A 23929-nucleotide genomic window follows, 5' to 3' on the forward strand; every position below is an offset into this window, starting at 1 on the left:
TGCGTGAGGTCCCTGGTTCGAACAAGTAAGCTTGTGGAAGACAATATCGTGTCCGTGGGTTTTCACGGGGTATTTCAGTTTCCTCCTACATTATCATTCCACCAATTACTCCATCATTCATTTGCCTTAATCATCCGTCTCCCTTAGCATAATGAGCATAATCGTGGGACATTTAGCTGAAAGATTTTCTTTTCAGTACCGGGACCGTACGAGGCATGAATCAACAGTTTAAAGTGGAATCCAAACAAGTGAAATGCGTTTAAATTTCAATGCTCTCCCTCCTGAAATCGAACCCAGGACCACGCGTACCAGCTACTCGGACCTGCCGAGAAGGCTAAACGAGGTTTTTTATTACTAGTTGTTCCCCGAAGCCTTCGATTTACTGTACGCTATAGCAGTGGTTCTCAACTTTCCGACAATGTGGACCCCGTGCTCATTTGGAAAGTGATCTGCGGACCCTCTTGCAATGCTACCTGAATTTTACATGGTATTGAAAAATATACTAATTAGAATTAACCACTGAGATGATCAAGAAAAATAATGAAATAAGTAATTTATTCTAAAGATACATGATTATTTCCTAGTGAACGAAATTTCAATTGAAAATACAGTAACTTTCAAGACTGATTTTTTTTTAAAAATATATTTCATAAACAATGTTCTCAAATATGGGGTCACTAATGTAAGGAATAATAATAATATTATTATTATTTCATAACTGCGTTGAAATCTGGAATAAGTTTTGCTATCATCAATTTTATGTCCGATTGCACATTAAGACGACTTCACTTTTAGGTTTTAATACTGCAAAGAGCAGAAAAGGTCTGCTCATATGAGGGAACGGCATCAAATGTGGCAATGCCTTTTTAAACAACTCTTCATATTCACAGTGCACACGCAACCAAAAGCTACAAAGTTCATTTTCTTTGGAAACGTTTTTCCATGAAGTATCGTACGATAGTTCCAATAGCTGTTCTTGTTCTGTGTTAGAGAGATTCATACCTTGTATGTCATGAATTTCTACATTAGTGAAAGGATTTCAATCCAACCATTACCAGGTTGTGGGACAGGGAAACAGTCTCGAAAACTTGCAGCTAATGCTTTCAAGTGTCCTAGAAGTGTTTTGTGCATTTCAGCAGAAAGTTTTTCACCTGAAGTATCAATGAAATCCTTGAGCACTGGCAATGATTAATAGTTATTGTTTTGCACTCGTACTGCCCACAGCTGCAGTTTCTTAATTTTAAAAATACTTCTTGCCTAATAACTGTGAGTTTCATTTTATTACATCACATTTCAAATTTTAGGCGTCGCGGACTCCCTGGCTAGGTCCTGTGGACCCCACTTTGAGAACCACTGCACTATAGATTAAAATTGCTTAACTGAACGTTCTAATTGTTTTTAAGTTTGTCCACCAACTAACTCGCGGTTACACGAAAATGAATGTTCAAATCTAAATATAGCTGCTCCTCTTGTCTTAATATAAAACAGCAAAGCATACAGTTCGTCATCATTATTATACAGTTTCAATACTTAAATTAAAACAATACAGTTATGAGTTGTAATTACATCCTCATGACATATTGCTGTAGAAATACGAGTGTTAATGCTCAAATCTAAATATGATTACATACCTTGTCCTATTTTCAAATGATTAAATAGAAACAATACAGTTTTTAAGTTCCAATTAAGTCGTCACATAGTTTTATATGCAAGTTGATTGCATGCTAGTGATATTTATTGGTGTCTAAGCTTGACTGTGAACTATTAAGCATTAGCGTTACTCACAGGCTTAGACGATTCCCTTTTATACGTAATAAGGATTAATTATGTCAACGAACGTTGTTAAGAAAGTGAATTCAAACAAAGATAATTTCGAAAAGGTTATCTCCAACTTTAGACATATAGGACTTTATACATGGTTTTCCTCTATTTTAATGAAATTAGCTTATCGAGTTACACATATAAATGGAAACTGAAGAGTGAAAACCATAGGCTATCAAGGATTAGCTAGTTCATATAATGTATTCAGTTTTTGGTGTTGATTGAAAGTACTTTTTACCTCTATTAAATTGCGTAATAGTGTCATTATATTCTAACCATTTAATATTTATTAGTGCATCTTTTTTGTTTCCTTGAATTGTGATTTCTAGAATGAAATTTAGATAAGACTGGCCACCCTGTAAAAAATCTTTACAACCAGGAGTAGGTGGAGAAACTCAGCTGGAAGGGTCGCTAAGACCGTAGCCCTGCAACCTTCTCAGTATCAGCAGATATTACTTCTACTCACATTTTAACGAATGTCCTATACCAATACCATCTTTAATATTATGACCATCACGGCATATAACCGTGATATATATATACAAGTTTATAATGTATCAAATAGGAACATACAGTGTTCGCATGTCAAGTGACTTAGTAGCTTAGGTTAATTAAAATAAAAATGTAGAAAATTTTATTACTCCAAAAAATTTCAAAATTACCTTAAAACCTAATTCTCCAGGGTTTTCTGGTTCAAAGTCGTACAATGCTGTGCAGCAAGGACCTTGTTGCTTCATAGGTGTTCTTGCAGGAGATTTCATTGGCGACGGAAGTGGGGAAGCTGTCAGAAAAGAAGTTAAACTGTCAGTTTGTTTTCTATTTCTCTTAATATATTTGTACATGTATTATCGTGCAGGTGCAGCATTCAAAAACAAAACTTTGCAGACACAGACAGAGAAAGGGTGTTGATATGAATATAAAACACTCAGTTTCCACACTACAATAGGAGTTCATGCGTAGAATATACTACTACAACGGACAAAATTGTCACACAATACTATTCTAAACACAAAATAAAAAGTAGTGATATTTTATTTATCTGTGAGTTAAATAGTTAAAAGTAAGTTTCTAGAAGTTGGGACTCAAAATGTATTTTAGAGATTCTTTACACAAATAATTTATTTGCCAGTTTCTGATAAAGCTCAAATTATCACCTGTCTAATAAAAGAATCACTCGAGATATAAGCATTACTTTAAGAACAGTTTATAGTATCAAAAGATATATATTCAGCCTTATACACAAAAGGCTGTACATACATCAAGATTATCACCAAAGAGAATTTTCTCATTTATCTGGAATAGAAATTAATTTATTTAGAACATGTAATTCCATTGTAAGTACACTTATCAAAGTTCTAATTTAATGGGGTAATAATATAATCGTGCTTTGCCCCCACATAAAATTTAGTTCATTAAACCAACGTCACTTCGAAAAATAGATTACAATATATAAAAGGTTCCAGTGATATTGATACTGGAGGAACCTTCTGCGTAACATGTATTAAACATCTATATTCCTCGAAAATGCTTACTCGTGTATGTATCCGAAATATTGGACAATCTTCTGCTATTTCTAGGAATACAATTAAGTGAGTTCTTTTTTATGAAAAAGAATGAACATCTATGAATGAGTATCTCCATGAAAAATGGACAAAATGTAAACTCACAAATGTGACATTTGAAAAGTGGAAATTTTAGTTAGTTTAACAAATGATAAACACTAGTCAAAAATTTCAATTTCAACAGTTCATATTTAGGCATCATCATACTCATTTCAAAGATAGAAACGTCGTAAAGACAATATCACAATTCAATAAATCATACTTTCTTTCTTTTTCTTCGATATATCACGATTCTTACAATCACATCTTCTTCATAGAGAAACTTAAAGCAATACTTTGAATCTGGTGACTATCATGGACTATCATACATAGCTTATAATTTACGTCTTTAGAGAAAGAATAGGTTATATCATAATTGAAATGAAATGAATTATTTTGAAATGAATTGCATTCGATTATTATTATTATTACTTTTTTATATATATAAAAAGTATAATGATTGTTGATTAAGCTAAGTTTAGCGTCCCTTTCAGCACTGAATTTATATGATACATGGATCTACAGCTTCTCGTGGAGTCCGAATTACATGAGCTTCCACTGGGAATCTAACCCGGGTCTATTGCATCAAAGGCCACGGGAGTCATATAGCACACGGGAGCTCGAAAAAGTGCTATGAATACAAAAGTGCAGTAATCAGTTTATCTAGTAACAAAAAACGAAAACTGTTGTATGGATTTTCCTGTTGTAAACAGGGAGGAAGCTGTCTTGATTCTTTCGGGATTTATAATAGTTTGAGGCATCGTTACTTTATAACTTTGCTGTGGTATACGTGATCTGTGGATACGGTTTCCTGTGAACAACTAGAGCTACAAAAGACTGCTAGTACACGGACTGAACCAGCTTCCTATATATATGGACGATGTAGACTCTATAGAAGACGATATCGGATCAGCGAAAGCAAACGCGAATGCCCTTCTGGTTGCACATAAAGAAATTTATCTCGACGTGAATGTGGGTAAGACGAAGCATATGGTAAGGAATCGAGATAATATTCACGAAAACTCGTGATCATCATCATCATCATTATTATTATTATTATTATTATTATTATTATTATTATTATTATTATTATTATTATTATTACTAATAATAATAATAATAATAATAATAATAATAATAATAATAATAATAATAATAATAATAATAGAGAAAGTGTATATCGTATATTTAATCACTTAGATATAGTGCTAACAAATAACATGGCCATCATTGAGAGAATAAAGAGAAAGTACGACCCCTCCCCCAACTAAACATTTTAGCTAACATTTTAAATTTTAAATCATGTAATGTTACAAAAATTATTGAAATGTTTATAGTATTTAAAGTTATTACTAAAATATAAAAATTCATATTTATGAAATATAAACACAATTATAATCAGCATTTTCGTAAAACTTCGTCTGAAGGAACTCACTCTATGACCAGAACACTTTGTGGGTTTCTCAGAAGATTTGACATATTCTACGTTCATAGTGAAACATTTACTCATGAAATACGAAGAAAATATAGAGCAATTTGGGCGGAAATTGCCAGGGGTAATAAAGTCATCCACTCTCCAACTACCCCTCCCCCTCGGTTTTTTTTTTTTTTTTTTTTTTAAGTTGAAATGTAAACTGTAAGGTTGTTAATGAAATATTTATTTACAAAATTAGAAGAAAAATCACAACATAATGTGCCAATTATGTTAGGCATCATAGTGGCCGAACAAAGGGTGTGATTGTGTGGAGTCCCATTGGCTACAATACGTAATCTCTGCTGTTACACTGTGACTGGCAATGGTGACTAAACATCTTTTCTTTCTTAAATCACCGATTCCTTTCAGACGTTACGTGGAGTTGGGGAGTGGAATGTGGGAGCCAAGTTACCATGGTTACCACGCCACATTGAAGTGCTGTTCAAATGTGTAGCTTTGCGATTCTGCAGTTCCTATAGAGTCGCAAATGCTTTTGCATTTTAGTTAAAAACGTAGTGTTGCCGGTTTAATTCTAGTTATTACCAGAAGTTAATCGATGGTGAAATTGTAATTAACCAAAAATTTTGCCATTCTAGCCTATTTTGTGTTTTGTAAATTAATACAAGTATACATTGGATTCCCTTAAATATATATAGATCACGTTGAATTTAATACATTGCGCACACATATATCGTTCAGCACTCCTGAAAGAATGTTCAAAAAGTTGGCTTAATTAGTTACGTACGTGTCTGAAATTATGTTACATGAGTGAAAGGGAGTAAGTGTGTGTAATGTTAAAACTGATTTACGAGTTCCATGACAGACACATTACGTTGCATTGGATGTAGTCTTTTAATATATATAAAATATTGCAGCTAATCTCAACCTATGTGTCGCAACCTGATGAGTACTGGAGGAATTTGTATGAGACTGTAATATTAAATTAAGGTTAGCAATTCCTATGTGTCAAAACAATGACTCTTCTGAGTTTTCGGATGAAGCTTTGAGTAGCTCATGTCACTCTTCACTATACGACTGGGTAAAAAAGCTGCTAGGTCCAACTGAAAGTGAAACTTGACACATTTGTAGCATTAAAATTCTATATATAAAGCTCGTAGTCATTTATTCTCTCAGTAGAACGTATGATTCGAGGTGGCACAGACTGAAAAAGGTTGGAAAATCGTGGTATATACTGGATTGTTCTGAAATTAATGTAGGATTTTAATTCAAACGTAGGTTCAAACTTGACTGAAGCTGGATGGAATTAATAAAAATAAAAACTGGATGGAATATATTTTAATCTACGAGAATTTCAGCCATACAAAAATTTATGATTCTGAAGCGAATAAATTCTTCGGAGGCATCCTGGACATTCTCTTGATTGTTCAAAACGTATCCGTTCGAGAACATTTTCAGAAGCTGAAAAAGGTGGAAGTCAGTAAAGTGATGGATAGATCAGCGTTTCGTATTACAATTAATGTAACCATTGTAACATTATTTATTCACATTGTTGTCGTGTAATATGATTTAGACCTTCTCTGCTGACTAATGCCCGAAACAGACGTTTCAGTTTTTGGTGCATTTTGTCAATATTCTGAAATCTCGAACGTGATGGATTTGCCTGGATTGATTGATTTGATTTTGAGTTTCACGTCCCTTTCAGCAGCGAGGCTACATGAGACGGAACCTACTGATTAACGAGGAATCCGAAATACACAACACCCCGCCGGGAGTCGAACCCAGATCTCCCATGCCAAAGGCGTTCGCCTGGATTGAGTAAGCTATAGTGGATCAGTGCAGTTACGAAGCATCTCACGGTCACCATAAACTTCTTTGAATGCAACGTTAGCTTTGGAACGATTTTAGGAGTAGAAGCGCGATTTAACCATTGGTGGAACGTGGTGGTCACTGCCCATATAAGATTAGTTTTTTCTTACATGTGTCAATGTGGTCGAAAAATGGATTGTTTACGAAGAGCAGAATTTAAGACACCGATGTTTTTTATTCTCGGTCAATTTATGTGTCATTTACTTATCCATTTTTCTCTATTTAGCAATAGTTTCTCCAAATGCAGTGCTACGGTCCAATAAATAACGCTGAATTTCTCTGCAACCTCTCGTGTCGATTCTGCAGATTCACTTTGGTGATCATCTATCTGCAATTAGTCGTCACCAACAGCAGAACGACGTCCACCGCCTTATCTTCCAAACATACGTTACTACAATAGAACTTTCGAAGCTAAATTTTTATTGTATATTTGCTCACATTGTTCAGAGTTCATAATGTTTCGAGATGTTTAGGCACTTCTGTTGCGACAATACTACTTTGGTACTCTATTCTGTCAATTTGAAAATAAACGGAAGTACATGAATATTTTCTATGTCCTACAAATCCAAGAAGTGCACAACATAATCATTCAAAAGATATTCAGTCTTATACAAACAATGTTTTATGGCCACTGTCATATGTCAAACGGAAAGTACTCAAAATCTTAGATCAATTCTTCAACAACTCAACACTTGGCAATATCCTACTAGTTACACAAATTTCAGAAAACCATATGGTTGGAAGCCTCCAAGAAAAGAGTCACTTTATTGAATTGTGAGTCCTATTATATTTAATCGGAGTTATATTTATAGCCGCCACATCATTGAAGGAAACCTCTCTAATAACTACTACATCGGTGAAGTTCTAGAGACTTCTACAGACTGTTATATTCTTCCTTTGAACCATTCCAAAAGCCCTATTTTCGAAGAACAACAATTGTCATATTTATCAAAGAATGTTCTCTGAGGGGACAACACACACAATTTGTTTTCTAGTCTGCATGTAGGCCATTGAATATGTGAAATATGATTAGTTCTGCATCTCCTCAGGAACTCAAATGTTTCTTTGATTCGATGCCGCAATATAAAAGTTCTGATATATTCAGCACGTGCACGTTTCTCACTATACTATTTTTCAAGGTTAGAAATGTTGTACAGTTCGGAAATTCTAAATATTTCTGTATAGTATGTAATGAACCTGTGGTGTATATAATATATACTATATATCATTCCACTCGAACGTGTCTTTCAGAGCTTCCTCATACCTATGCGGTTAGTGTACTCGTCTTTGGCATGGGAGGCTCGGGTTCGATTCCCGGCGGGTGTTCAGGTGATTCGGATTCCCCGGTAATCAGTAGATCCACGTCTCATATAGCCTCACTGCTGACAGAGTCATTAAATTCAAAATCAAATTAAATCGAATATGTCTGTCTAGGTATTGCCATAGTACAAGACTAATGAAACTTTGTCAAATCAAATTAATTAATGGTATTTATATATCAACAACCGTGCGAGCGGTCCGGGTTCGATTCCTGGTGGGGATACTAGGTCGAAAAACTGTTAACAGCTTTTTCAGACCGACCATCCTGAATGAAGTTTTTTCTTTAGTTTTTCTCATTCACGCCAGGCAAATGTTGGAATGGTACTTAACATACAGGCCCCAGGCTGTTACCTTCCTTTCCCATTCCTTTCATCTCTCACCCTTTCCCGGATAATGTGCTCAGCAAGGGACGTTATCCATCATACGTGAAGGGCTTAAGGTCATAGATGTCGGTAATGCCCAGAATTAAATATAATATCTATCGTATGACTAATCTTCGCACGTTAGGCAATGGTGATATAATTTCATGACTAAACCGGTTGCTGCGGGAATTGAGAGAAACATATTGTGAATGTAGCCTTATCTGAGGAAAGAATGTGCGTGGGATCTGGAGATTTTTAATAGAAGAAATGCTCTGAAGAAAGTCAATCTGTGAAGCGAAATCGCCCAGATCTGTTGTCTGTATAATACTTTCTGTAGGTCGTTAAGAGTGGAGCTGCTGTTATTATAAAACTGGTAATATTTACAGGAGATTACAAGGAGCATGAATTCCCTGGTGCCTCACAGTCTTATCCTATTCACAGTTAAGGAATCTGTTTCCTTCAGTTGCTGTATAACTTCGGTACGAAAATGGAGTATGACGGCATGATATGGTATGAAAATAGTTGTGTACATAAATTAATGAGCAATTAACCAATTAGGCTATACCAAGCCTGTATTTACTGAAATTTACCCTCTTACTTTTTACTAATATTGATCACACTGTTAACTGAAGAACATCCAGTTTGATAGCATGCCATATACGTGTCACATGATCTCAAGTGCAGGTTTTCGATTCATCAGTTGTAATTTCGATTGACAAAACCTTCAGGGTCATACAGCTTCACTAGTTGACTTCACGAATCTGAATATTTCCGAACATTGAATATATCAAAAAGTGTTCATCTGGATTATTCTCTAACACTCTTCACGTTTTCTAGTTGGAATTTATTAGTATACACTACATCATACAACATCCTTCGACACTGACTTAGTAATGTGTCGATTAGTGTTCTCAAAATCCGAAATTAACATTCTAGTACTCCTTTCTCCTAATAACAGTTTCTTAATGCACTGCTCTTCTATTTTTCAAAGCAATACAGTATACATAACAATATATTATATTCTTCCTGGTCACTTTTCCAGACATTTTCTTGTAACAATCAAAGATGCATTTACTTGTCTTGGCTCAAACAGTTTTCACATTTGAAATATATGAATATTAACCCATATTTTATCTAAAACAAAAATCCTATATATTTTTCCTTAGAACTGCCCACACCAAAACAGTGCAGTAGAACAGTAAGATGTATTTGCTACAGGAAAAATGACAAGACAATGAATCACCAAGAACTGTTTGTGAAGTTCTTGGAGACATTCTATTTTAATACCTCTGGCAAAAATATGTTTACTTAGGAATATTTTGATTGTGATTAATGCGAGAGTCCAAATAACACCTATTTACAGTGGGCTGCAAAGTAAAATGGCTGTGATTGTGAAAACTAAATTCTCGTTATTCGTAAATTCGCATTTTCACAGATGAAATTAAATACTTGCAATTCGTAATTATGCATTTCACAGATTCATATTTGCATAAATATAGAAATTCTTCTCATGAAGTCTGAAAAATAAATTGGAATTAATAAAATCTGCACCATTAAGATTTATTACTTCGCCTCTGAAATTTTTTCAGTTACTTTATTTTTATATATACTCCTAATCCTACAGTAAAAACAGTACAACAAAACGCACATCACCTTCAGGTAACAAAAGCTAACGAAATTTGAAATCTGTTGACACAAATCGACACTTAGCAAGGGAATAATTGAAATATTACCATTTAAGCTTCTCTATAAATTATACAATCCTGTATATCTGCACCAAGAGCCATTGGAAAATAATCTTCCACATTTAGTAGCGGGAAGTTTAATTAGAATGTCAACCATACATATGATGAACCAAACATCAGAGCGATAAGAAAACTGCAACAAATACTCTAATATTAAAACTGTAAAATTAACGTACATTAACAGTCATAGTATGGTGTAATATTAACCTTTGCGAAGGTTAGACATATTAAAAAGAAAATATGTTATTCAAATGCTTCATACACTTCTGTTCCACATTTTTCGCACTGATCTTCTCTTGATAATCGTTAGCAAACTATACTGCTGTATACCATGCTATATTCTTTGTAGAGCCCAGTACATAAAGGGCGAAAAATAAGGTCGAGCTCAAATATTTATATAAAGCTGAAAATTTCAGGATTTGGTTTTCAAGCTTTTCAGCATACTAAATATTATGGAGAACTGTATGTATGCGTCATCTTCAAAGAAGCTGACAAAGATGGCGGCCAATCGATATGAGTACAGTTCGGAATTGTGGTCATAGTTCGGAAATGATATCGTAGTTCACTTGTGTAAAATTATTGAACTCTTAAAATTATTGAACTCTAAACAAATTTCAAATATAACTCTAAATGTAACAGTTTTGGATCCAATCACTATTAAATATTTTACATCCACTTAACTTCAAAAATGTAGGAATTCTGACCCTTATTCTGGCAGTTTATGCAAAAATCTTCTTATAAATTAAGAAAAGACTTACAGGTTTTAATATTTTTTAACAATTTATTATTTAGCTACAATTCTATTTAAAAAAAAAAAAAAGACTCGTTCAGATTGAATAAAAATTAACGGAGTTATTTAATTTAGAAAGATTAGTAAAAAATGAAAGTTTAAGGGTTCACCAGTTATCTTACGGAATGCATCAGCATATAGGCCCCTGGCACTGTGGGTTTTCCACAGCTGGCGTTCGCCATACTAAATCAAATTCATCTTCCGGTTGGCCGTTTCTACAGAACTTCCTTGGCAGAATGCACCAAGTTTTGAACACTAGAGATCAACTTTCGCACACTCATATGTTGCTGGTTCATAATCCTTTTTCGCAGTCACTTACACTTACATGCAAGTACATTTAGTATTTCGGCTGAAACTAGTAACAGACTGTCCAGGGAGAACACGTTTCCTCCTTCATACACGAGAATAAGAAATGCTTCTCCAATTGCGATCACTCTGTCACGGTTGAGATCTGGTTTTTGAAGATGCTAACTAACTTGTACAATTCTTTATCTTTTTGGAGTATCTTGAACGTTGTCTACTTTTCTCTTTTGAATATAGCTGAGGTGGTGTCACAATCTGTAGCAGTATGAAAGAAGAGCAAGTAGTCTTTGAGTAGCCCAAGAATTTCTTATATTTTAGCGATATCGTAGCATTTTCCCTTAGGTTTGCTTGTCAGGGACCTTAACAAAAACAGCAACTACTCAGGAAGTCCTCCGCACTTAAGATTGTTAAATGGTCAGAATTGAATCCAACACCAGCTCTAGATTTGCCGTTCGTACTTTCTTCTATTACTGTTGAACAGATTAATGTATCAGTATCTCCTTAAGTTTGGTATACGGTTATCCTGGCTTCTTCGAAGATTGTTTTCCTCACTTCATCAGTCTAGTTTCGTTCTGAGTTTCTCAAGAACTGTGCTTGATCTGTCGTTGCTTCCGTGATAGTCATATACTCACGAAGATTTTCATTTTGCTCAATTACAGCTGCGATTCTACCGAAGAGCTGCAACGGGTTTATAACAGTCGGTTCCTTTTATGATTTTGATGGTGCTGTAGGTACCGAGATAAGGATGATTTTCTTTCTTATAATTTTACTGAACCAAAGATGCATCAAATCATTCTCTAAACGAATGTTGCCCCAACACTCCTCGCTTGATCGCAATTTGCTTTCTTGTCTGTAACTAGTCAAGAGCCAATGTTCTTGAGTAATTCCTTTTGAGTTGTGTTTCCAAATGGGTCAAACACAGGCAATCATTCTGAAAACTTCTTCAAATCTTTTGTCTCGAGGTCAGCGGTAAAGATTTAGCTCGACGTGCTGTTCAGATGACACGAATTGTTTCCCACAAAAGTCTCTAAAACTTACTGTTATCTTAACAGTGATTGGAAATGATACAGAGGTTGGACAAAAAAATCTAAAACATTTGCAAAAGTGAGAAAATCATACCTAGTATGGTGTGGGGCCTCCTTTTGCGTCCAAAACAGGTTGAATCCGACGTGGAATGAACGTATACAGCTCCTGAATCGTGGTGTGAGGAATTTTGTACCATTGTTCCTCCAAAACATGTTCCAGTTCCTTAAGGGATGCTGGTGGAGGGTAATGAGACCGAACACGCCTTTCTAACTCAGACCACAATGGCTCAATGATGTTCAGACCTGGTGATTGTGGGACCCGGGGGAGGTGTGATAGCTCCTCGTCATGCTCCTCAAACCATGATTTCACCGTTTTTGCAGCGTGACAGGGTGCCAAATCATCTTGGTAGATGCCATCACCATCAGGGAACAATATTTGAGCCATGGGTAGAACCTGGTCCCCCAGAATGGCCTCATACGCCTTAGCATTTATCATTCCATGCAGGGTTATGATGGGACCTGCGGAAAACCACGATATCACTGCCCATACTGTAACAGAAACACCCCCATGCTTTACAGTTGGGAGCAGACAGTCTGTATCATAGGCCTGTGACGGTGTTCTCCATACGTAAACACGACCGGTTGTTGGAAACAAGATGAAGCTCGATTCATCGGACCACATTACGTGTTTCCACTGCTCATGAGTCCACGCCTTGCAGTCCTTGCACCACTGGACACGCCTCTTCGCATTACTGTTGTGACCAGGTGTTTGGCGATAGCGGCCCTGCCATGAATTTTCATTTTATGAAGTTCCCGTCGCACTATTTTCGAAGAAACCGGGTTCTGTAGGCCGGAATTGTGTTCAGACGTAATTTTCATTGCAGTGGTCTTCTTTGTAGCTTCTACAATCCGATTTAATGCCCTCCGGTCCCTATCTGACAGGATTGTCTTTCGACCACTGTTGTGCTTTGCAGACGTCGTTTGCCCATGAATTGTGTATGCCCTCGTGACATTGGACACAGTGCCTTTCGATACCCCTACAATGTTTGCCACTGTTGCCACTGAAGCTCCAACGATCATGCCTCTTTGGAAGTCTGTCAGGTCGCCCATTTTACCGCACCACTTTCACACCACGACACTCACAGGTAAATGGGTTACTGCCAACGGAAGAGGAAGGTCCACATGACACATTGAAAACAAAAAACGATCGGCAACCGCAACACGCGTTATACAGTGAAGGGTCAAACTTACGTGTCCTGTATGAACTGTTTTTAGATTTTTTTTGTCTATCCCCTGTATAATTCATCTCGCTAACGTAGAATCTGTTAATCTATGGCCTTGAGTTAACTCCCCAGAAATTTTCATGGATTTCATTAAAGACTGTTCGCAGATCAGTTGAAACTTCGTTCCAGAAAGTCTCTTCTGTGAATTGTGAAGTATCCTTGGCTAATTTATTGTAATCCTCTGGTTTCATAGTTATCTCTCAACCTTCCTTTTGCTGAATATGGTGATGGGCACATTTTACATCGAAATGATGGCCAGCTACGTGATAATACGGAAGTAATGATTTAATAGCATGGAAGTGAAGCTTCCAATTTCCTAAATTTCCTCATGGATGAACAGCAGTACGATTCTGACCTGCTCAACGTATTGTATCCAGAGTTTTGATATCTGACGCTACATTATTGAAGAAAGGTAAAGGAACTACACTGCTTATATCAAAGGAAGAGTCGTGATCCTTGAACTTAGTGTGCATGGCGCCACTTCACAAGGGTTATGACTTAGTTTTCACAAGATGCATGGCTATCTAAACTCGATCAGTCTTAGTTCAAGAATCAGTGTCCCATCTGGAGATGAGAGACTCTAGACAAGCCGATGTTTGTTTTCTCTTTGTACGGGACTATTTTTTGTTTGCTGAAGGAAAACAATTTTTGCTGCTGGAGTTTACAGACGAGGGACCAGAAGACCAGTTACTGATTCTTTAGGAGGCGTACCTATTCGGATACCTTCCATGCTGTGGAAGTTTCCATGGCCATTAAGAGTTTTTGTTACAATTAGCATTGTAAGAAACAAATTTTATGAAATGATAAATGGATCGCGAAGAAATTTTCATATTCGAAAATTCATGTGCACAACCTTCAATGCAGCTGACAGATATACCAAAATTGTGAAGAATATCTATTAATTTGCAGGAAGTGAAATGATGTAAGCATTGAACATGTACACCTAGATGAGTAGGAGACGTAATGTTCTAGGACGACACACAGAAATAATACTGCGGCAGACCATATCCTGTTTCCTGGTCAAAATCTTTGGATCACATTTCTTACTTGCAGTTACTCCCACAACTAAGAGGTTAAGAGTTGGCGGAACATGTTGATCCTTGTGTACAAACATGCGTTCTGCCTAGGGGCAAGATGGGTTATTACAGAAGATTCACTCGAAAATATATCATCTTCACTGCTATTGATACGATTCGAGTTCATTCTTGTTCCTTGTCAGTTTCTCTCTTCTCATAAAAAGCGCTATGCACTATCTTCTCACCTTCCACTCTAAACGTTTGAACGGTGTCTCTACCGTAACCATAGCGACCCTCTGTTACTATTAAACAGAAGCCAAATCTCTCTATGAGAAGGTTTTCCGTTTGTGTTATTGTATAGCAATCAACTTTGTCTGAATAATTTTAAAGCTTTGTATGGAGCTTTGTTACTTAAAACTGGAATTCATCTTCACTTTTTATATGATCACACAGTTTATCAAAAGCGTCTTTTTTCCTCTTATCCACAAGTTTGCCTTTTTAAAAGTTTTTTTAATGTTATGAGGTTTAAAAAAGTCGATAAAACAATCCGCATGGTATTTACCTTCGGCGGAAAATAGGTCAACAACACTATTCACCCTAGCTAATGCACCTTCTTAGTTCATCACTTCGTTTCAATACCTGTTCAATTATGCTTCCTCAAACTTCCTGATTTTCTCACCTCATGAATCGGTACTTACGGGTTTTTACCGTTTCCGTTTGAAAACAAGCGTCCTCTCCACAAAATAAGCATTTTTCCTTAAAAAAAAAAAAATAAATAAATAAAATAAAATAAGTCAAAAGTCGAAGTAAATTCTGACCTAATATTTCTTGATGTACTTGGTACATAGGCCTCTACATTACTTGTGGATTTCTCTCTGCAGTATTTGATTATCTAATTCTCATTAACATAGTTCTTTCGGCAAGTGACATGTAAAGGAATTTTATGAACACTACGAAAATAAGTTTCTAGCCTATCATTGTAGGTCACAGCTTTAATCGCATTTGAGAGACCTGTTCCAACGGTCCTAATCTCTTTTTCGTTGAGTGATGTATTGAGATTACGCATTCTCCGGACTCCATAACGTTTCCGCCCAATGACAGCGTGAGGCAAACCGAAGCCTGAGGAAACTAAACTTGATCGAGGCCCGTTTGAGAACACGATCCTAATAACAGAAATTTTGCATTTTTCGTTCATTTATTATATGAGTTACAAATGATAATGTTTACATTCAAGCAAGAAATTAATTTGGACGACATATTACGCACAAAGTCAAATTTTCTCCGAACTACTACTTCAAAAGTTGATGAAACGATGGCTGACTGGGAGAGCTGCAACAACAAAATATATTGCATGTATACATTTCTAGAGCAAAATTTGAAATGAAAGACAGCAATTGTAACTATTTCACATTTTTTGCGTAATGAAACTCTTCCTGTTATTATTGTCCATCCAGCACACTTTAAATTAAAGAAAGCAAAACAGATATCGACGATAGATGTCTCTGCACTAAATTTTCCGAATCCTTTCCGAATTGCTGACAAGCAACGTACAGAACAAGGCAGGATCAGATCCGACTTAAACTTCGCCCAGAGGACACATAATAGAAAAGAAGAAAAAATGAAAAATTAGAGCTGTCCCCGTCCAGAAACACCGGAGATATGCTCCGCAATATAACGCACCACGCGACAATATGATATAAGGTAAACGTCGCAAGATACCCGTTTATGTCGGAAACGGAAAGGATGGGCAGCACCAGGATGATATTAAGATATTTGATATGCTATAACACTGACTTGGCGGCCATCTTGAAAGCCGCGCTCTTAGATATAGCGTAATGTATTGAAATGAGAACCGGGGGTGTGTAATATATCAATGTAAGGTAAAATGCAAAAAGAAAACCAATGATGTAACCGCGAAAAACATATGTGTAATGGTATGAACGGGACGAAGTAGACTCGGAAGACTCGGGCAAAACAAACGTGTATTCGAAGGACAGAATAATAGGGAAAGACCCCACGACAATGGTACACGACAAGTAACTGCAACAGTGTCTGTGCCTTGACACATTATGCCTCTCGAGGATATTGGGATTCCGTTTCAGATAGTGAAAACTGCAGTTGCAACCTGCGATACGAGCACTGGAGATTACATAAACTACAAAGGACTATCTCTTATGGAACAGCGATTCGGCAGCTTGCTCCCGGAGTGTAGGAGATATCGTTTTGGATTGGTGAGCAAAAGAACGACCTACCTGGGATTGAAGCCCACTCCTGGACGACGTTTTGTACGTTTCTTGTTCAATTTTCTTGCTGTTTCGTGTGAACAAGGGACATTGCGGCCCACGTTTGTTTAAACAACACTATCTGAAACAAAGTGTGTACGGATGAAAAAGCCCAGCCATGTTCTAGCTTACATTTTCTCACAGGCTTTCTCACAGGCACATATGGAACGGATGTAAACGTGACAGTAGGGGCCGGCCAGTGAGAAGTGATTGTGGCATACGCATGCCAAAACGCGCAATATTTTGTGTAGTGAATGTGTCCGCAATATCGTTCATCTACCAACACAAATGTAGAGCTGCAATGGCGAACCCTCTCAATGTGGTTACTGATGCAAAGTGTACTTCCAAAACAAGTGAACGTCTAATCGACAGAACCGACAGTGGACGAACGACAAGCAACTGAACACATGCTGGAGATTTTGAACAACGACGATGTAACAGAAGTGAATGTGGATGAGACTCTCGAAACCAGTAGACACAATTCGAGTAGTCTCATTGTGTGGTAAACTACCCTTCTCGTGGGAGACTTCAACAACTCATGGAACTCATCGAGTCAATGCAGAACGCTGCCTTTTCCTGATATTGTGACCGTTTGGGACCGTCGCGAAACAGTGTAGCAAACCGCTCAAAGGAAAAGAAACATTCGTAAGAAAAATGTAAGGTAGAACATGGCTGGGCTTTCTCATCCGTACACACTTTGTTTCAGATAGTGTTGTTTAAACAAACGTGGGCCGAAATGTTCCTTGTTCACACGAAACAGCATGAAAATTGAACAAGAAACGTACAAAACGTCGTCCAGGAGTGGGCTTCAATCCCAGGTAGGTCGTTTTTTTTTTTTAGTCTCCAAACGAGTGCTCGTATCGCAGGTTGCAACTGTGGTTTTCACTATCCCAAACGGAATCCTAATATCCTGGAAAGGCATAATGTGTCTAGGCGGATGCACTTCTATGCACAGACACTGTTGCAGTTACTTATCGAGTACTATTGTCGTGGGGTCTTGCCCTATTATTCTGTCCTTCGAATATACTTTGTTTTGCCCGAGTCTTCTACACTCCGTCCCGTTCATACCATTACACATATGTTTTTTGGGGTTACATCATTGGGTTTCTTTTTGCATTTTACCTTTCATTGATATATCACACACCCCGCTTCTCATTTCAATACATTACGCTATATCCAAGAGCGCAGCTTTCAAGATGGCCGCCAAGTCAGTGTTATAGCATATCAAATATCTTAATATCATCCTGGTGATGCCCATCCTTTCCGTTTTCGACATAAACGGGTATCTTGCGACGTTTACCTTATATCATATTGTCGCGTGGTGCGTTATATTGCGGAGCATATCTTTGGTGTTTCTGGACGGGGGCAGCTCTAATTTATAATTTTTTCTTCTTTTCTATTATGTGTCCTCTGGGCGAAGCTTGAGTCGGATCTGATCCTGCCTTGTTCTGTACGTTGCTTGTGAGAAAGATTTTTAGAAATATAAAGTTTTTTTTTTTTTTAATTATTTAAATATCGGTTAATTTTTGTCCGATCTGAACATTTTCTTTTATTGCAGGAAATGGATAACTCATTAAAAATATTCAAACATAAGCATCTGTAATTGAGAAGATTTCTGTATGAACTGCCACATTAAAGGGCCAAATTCCAACATTTTTCCAATTTAAACGGATGTAAACTTTTTAAAAGTTATTGAATCCAAAACTGTTACATTTAGAGTTACAGACAGCATTTTTAGAGTTCAAACAACTTTACACAAATGAACTACAACTTACCATTTCCCAACTATGACCAAAATTCCGAACTGTACTCAGATCGACTGGCCACCATCTTTGTTCGCCATTTTGAGGATTACGCACATACGCGATTCTCTGTGATTTTTAGTACATAATACCAAATAACCTGAAAAACGAATTCTGAAATTTTTAGCCTCATATAAATTACTTGGACTCGCAACCCTTTATTTATTGAGCCTAAGGAAAGCAAGTCTGAATATACTCCTATTTGGCTTCGCAGAGTATGAGAGTACTGAAAACAAAAGTCTGTAAAATGCAGTAACTGCTGAAAATGGTGTGATTCAATTTTTCGCTACCCTACAATACTTCAGTTATAAAGGAAGAAGTCTTCTAGAAAATTCGAAAAATGTAAACTATTTTGATTTTTATCCAAGGTATTATACTCTCAGCAGGGTTTGAAACTATGAATATGTGCAGCGTGCGCGATAGCTATGTGGCTACCGCAGAATAAGTGAGACGTCGCAGGAAATAGTATCGTATTTGAAAACAGTCAAACCAACAAGAGAAAAGTCAGAATTTACGATGAAACATTATCTGGAAGACTGTACACGTTTCATAGGAATGAATTATAAGCAAATTGCATAGTGTTTGGCTAAAAACTGGGAAGTAATTGTGGAAATATTACCCAAAAGAAGTTAGCAAAAATTTTCCAGAATGAGAAGTTAACGTCTTCTCGTACGAGGAGGAAAAGTTTCAGTCTTCAGAAACTGATGCATGATTTTACATTATTGCAACAAACAAGACTTATCAATATACACAGTCAAACAATTGTACAACATTATTGCAACAGGTAAGACTTAGTCTTACAAATACACAGGATCCAATAGAGAGGAAACAGAATCTTGCTACTGAAGACAAATAATATTTCTTTTTTTTTAATATTAAGTATATAGTGTATAAATCACTACACTTTAATCAAGACATCTACGTCTTTATTCTACAGTGATTACTGCTCAGTGCCAGTTGCTTCCGTCCTAAACTTGATAATTCCTACTTGCTTCTTCCTTTCTCATGAGGATAATACTAAACCTTATACCACTTTGTTGGTGTGATACTTCATTCTAAAACGTGCTTCAGGGTTAGATTTAAATTTTCAAATCCTTTCTTGTCTTCTGCCTTTCAATAAGTCTATCATCTTAAAATGTAGTTCTTTTTAGAACAAGCTTATTATTAACATAATATTTTCATGTGAAGATCTAAATATCTGACACTGTAATGATCCGTCTACAGAAAATCGCAACATCTTGCGTATTTCCATGTTTTAATTCTTTCTGTATCTTGATATTTAAGATATTTGAAAGATGCGAATTTCTTTTCTACCACGCATATTTTGTCTTTGGTCTTTATATCCATTGTAGTATAACTAGAAAAAGGAAAGAAAAAAAAAGAAAAGAAAAAAGAAAAAGGAAAACCTTTTAAAGATTCTTTTGTAAGTGGAAGCTTATTAATGATAAGTATCAACTTAAAAGCTCACAAACTACGATTACTGAAATAAAAACAACACGGCTCTTCCTTTCTTTCATTAATATAACAATGTAAAACACACAGTAAGTACAGTTTAACACAGTACTACTTACCTATGACGTTATTATCTATTATTTCCATGATCGGGAGATGAGTAAAATACTGAATTCACGCCTTCTCGGAACGTATATGAAATATTTCGAACAGCTATTTCAGCTATTTGCTGAATGGAACATCAATACTCAAATGATAATACCACATGTATGAACTTTTCTATTCTATTTATATCCCTTGTTAAGTATCTATCTGTGTAAAATGAAAACACCATTTGATATATTTAGGAATGTTCAAATTCCTTCCTACCTTACTCGTCAACCATCTCAGAATGTGTGTCACGCTAAACGCATAACCACACGAAAAGAAAAAAAAGAAAGAAAAAAACAGCACGACTAAGCATCCAGTCTATTTTATGAACAGAAAATTAGTTAACGATCACTGTTTAGTTGCACTAAGAAATTAGCCGAAGCAGAAATATGTCAATGACGAAGAATTTCTCTCTTTTTTTATAAACTACAATATTTAGAACGAAGTTACATGAAATCATTTTAGGCAAAGTACAATATGTTTTAAATCTATCGTTGCTGAAACAACTTATCTTATTGATCTCAAAAATGATGTTCCGGATAGTAAATAACTTATCTTGTAAACGTAGTAACTCCAGTAAAAACTTTTATACAAAATAACACTTTCATTACTTACACATTTACTGCAATTTTGAAGTATTATAGCATAATAAAATAATTAAAGTAATGACACTAACATTACATAAATTTCGTTTTAAAGAAGTTATCATCAGATGTACATGAGCACGAGGATCGCCTTACTGTTTTATATACAACATGAAATACATCAATATGTTAGTAAGAGATAATTATTTATCACGCACACGACTGGGTAGTCAATAACATAAATTACATAAAAAGTGAAACTGAGGGTTCTTACTAACATAGTAAAATAGCTGGTTATCATGAAACTATGATCTATATACAATATCTACCATGGTAATTATGGTTTGACACAATTGCATCTTCCACTATTCCAAGACATGTTCAAGGTACCAAAAACTATATTCATTTATAAAATTGTTAATAGCAATCCGTTTCCATGTTTTCTCTGGTAGCTTGGTCGTGCCATTGCTTTCTGCATGCGATAAGATGTGCAATGTGTTTTTAAATGGTCCTTTTGTACTAATACATGTCTGTTATAAACGTGAAATTCTGTTATAAAAATATATATATATATATATATATATATATATATATATATATATATATATATATATATCGATGCGCGAATTTATTCTGCATAGTATGTGGTGCTTTCAGCTAATAAATAATAACAGTAAATGCAACATTCTTTATATCTAGGCCTCTACCTGTTTTTTAACAATGACTACAAAACTATTCCACTATTGAGCAAGGCATACAGGCTTTATGATTTTTCAATGGATAGGGATCTAATTATAGTACAAATGAACAAGCAGTAAAGTGCTGCAATATCACAAGGAGTTGTTTTTACCAGAACCAGACTGTGCCCCATTTCCTGAAGGAAACAGCTCAAGCTGAGTTGGTTTAGGAGTCACCGGGGACGAAACTTGAGATAAGCCTAAAGCGCAGAAGGATTAATTAAGTAGAACATACGCTAAATATTGGGATATAACATGATTTCAAGAACAAATTTCTAATTTAAATTATCTCAAATATATCACTCTTAGCTATGTTTCCTAAACTTGACTAGCTTTAGGAAGTTTTCAACTTAGCATACCTTGTCCTAGGCTAATTAGGAGTTGGCGCGCGCACGCACGCACGCACACACACACACACACACACACAAAATCACAATCACAATCACAAGTTAGCACATACAAAGGTTGGAAGTTTAAAATACCTGGTCCTTCAGTTATAATCCACGTAGGAATATTAAATTTAGTTACCAAAATTGTGATGCATATTGCTTTTAATTAAATTCACAAACCAACAAGAAATTAATTTAGATTAGATATTTCGAATAAAGACTATTAGCATAGCATGAATTTACACTTTTTTTTTAAATCAAGAAAAACGTAATATAAGAAAAACATATATAACGAAACTGTCATGGTATATTACGAGCTTTCATTGTTTTTTACACTCCCTGGAAGAAAATGAAACTCAACTGCTTTTGTAGGTTTCTGATACGACACTCAATATAACTAAACTGTCTAAAAATGTTTCGAAATAAAATTTTACTTCCTTTCTTTACTCCTACAGATACAAGGGTCACACTAACACTAATGAGCAACTATTTTTCATGATCTAAGTTTTGTTTTATCAGAAACATACTATATCTTAATATACAGAATTCATTTTGCACAAAGTTTCCATTTCTTTGCTCGCAATTCTCCCAATTTTCTGGAAGCTTGAAAATACCCTTGAGGCAAAACTCTATTCCAGTCGCTCGAAGAACAGATGCATTGCTTTCTGTATGTCCTCCATCGTCTAGTAGCATTGACCTTGTAAATGGTCATTTACAAAACCGAACAGATGATAGCCAGAAGGGAAGTCGAAATTTTCAATCCATTTTCCACGGCCTTGGTGAACTGAGCTGAGTACAGGCGTGCCTTATTACCGTGATTGATGGTTTTCTTTACAGAACGATTATTCCACAATTCCCGACGGAATCTGTGAAATATTTCAACATAACAGCAAGCATTTATGATTTCCCTTGATTCAATAAACTCAACCCCAACGCACTTCTCTGTATTTCAGAAGACAGCATTGTCTTTAGTTTCTAATTTGCAGGGTGATGTGAAATTGTGTCACTCCATGCTCTGTCGTTGTGTCCATAATGGGAACTAGCTTTCATTACTGGTCACAGTACTCAATATAAATTTATGTCCTTCTTTCGATATATCTGAAGAAGTTTGTGAGTGCTGTTTTATAGCTGCACTTTGTTCAGCCGACAACAAAGTTTTCGATAGCTTAATTGTGCATCATTTTTTGGACTGCTTTGTGCCCTATTGCCGGTATTGCTGCAATTGTGTTCACAGTGTCCATCTTCTTTAAGGATGCTGTCACGTTGACATACAAATGACCCACGTACATTTGTAAACAATATTTACATAAATACGGTACGTATAGGCAAAACGATGTTTTGTAGACATAAATTAGAAAATGTAATAGCAACAATTGCCTTGGAGAAAATTTACCTAAACATTTTTTCATATGTAAGATGGTATATGTAAGGAAAGACTGAAAAGTAACAAAAATATTTTTTTCTCTCTTTGAAGCATTCAAGTTATTATGTGATTTGTTTAAATCACGCTTGAGTTCGGTGCAGTTAGATGGTCTGTCGCCTTGGTAGAAGAAATACGATCAACATCACAGAAAAAAGTTGCGTGTTCTAGTGTCCTCTACAAAAGAAGGGAAACGAATCATTTTTTCTGAGTTAAACGGAAAACCTACCGGAAATAGCATAACCAGCCTGTGTGACTCCTTTAAAGAGAAGCGAATAAATCTTGGCTCTATTCGGTTCATCTGTCTAATATCTGCAACATAGCCACTGTAGAGGCAACATTTTGTACGGTACACCATACAATACTGTAAATGACAAACTGGACATAAAAATAAAGTTGATGGACGATAGAAGCCCAAGAACCTGAAAGACGAGCAGAAGATCCAGAGAATAATGTCATTCTTAAACCAGTTCACCATTCTTGATGCGTTACACACACAAAATACGTAATTCTTTGAAGGTATAGTGACGGTGACGGAAGGTATAG

At 35.9% G+C, this 23929-nt stretch overlaps 1 protein-coding gene across 8 annotated transcripts in view; it reads right to left on the bottom strand.

Moving 5' to 3' along the window:
• The window catches only part of EndoA (SH3 domain containing GRB2 like, endophilin-A), a 334762-nt gene that overhangs the window by 20450 nt on the left and 290383 nt on the right, over positions 1-23929 (bottom strand). For 4 of the 8 annotated variants that reach the window (XM_081733790.1, XM_081733788.1, XM_081733787.1 and 1 more), the window contains 2 exons: positions 21688-21774; positions 2484-2602 (listed from right to left, as the gene is read on the bottom strand). In XM_081733790.1, coding sequence (XP_081589916.1) covers positions 2484-2602; positions 21688-21774 — 206 coding nt within the window. The remainder of the gene's footprint in view (positions 1-2483; positions 2603-21687; positions 21775-23929) is intronic. The other 4 variants (XM_081733792.1, XM_081733791.1, XM_081733795.1 and 1 more) reach the window with 1 other exon arrangement.

This window comes from Thermobia domestica, chromosome 12 (assembly GCF_964235325.1).
Source record: "Thermobia domestica chromosome 12, izTheDome1.hap1.1, whole genome shotgun sequence".
Classification (NCBI taxonomy): domain Eukaryota; kingdom Metazoa; phylum Arthropoda; class Insecta; order Zygentoma; family Lepismatidae; genus Thermobia; species Thermobia domestica.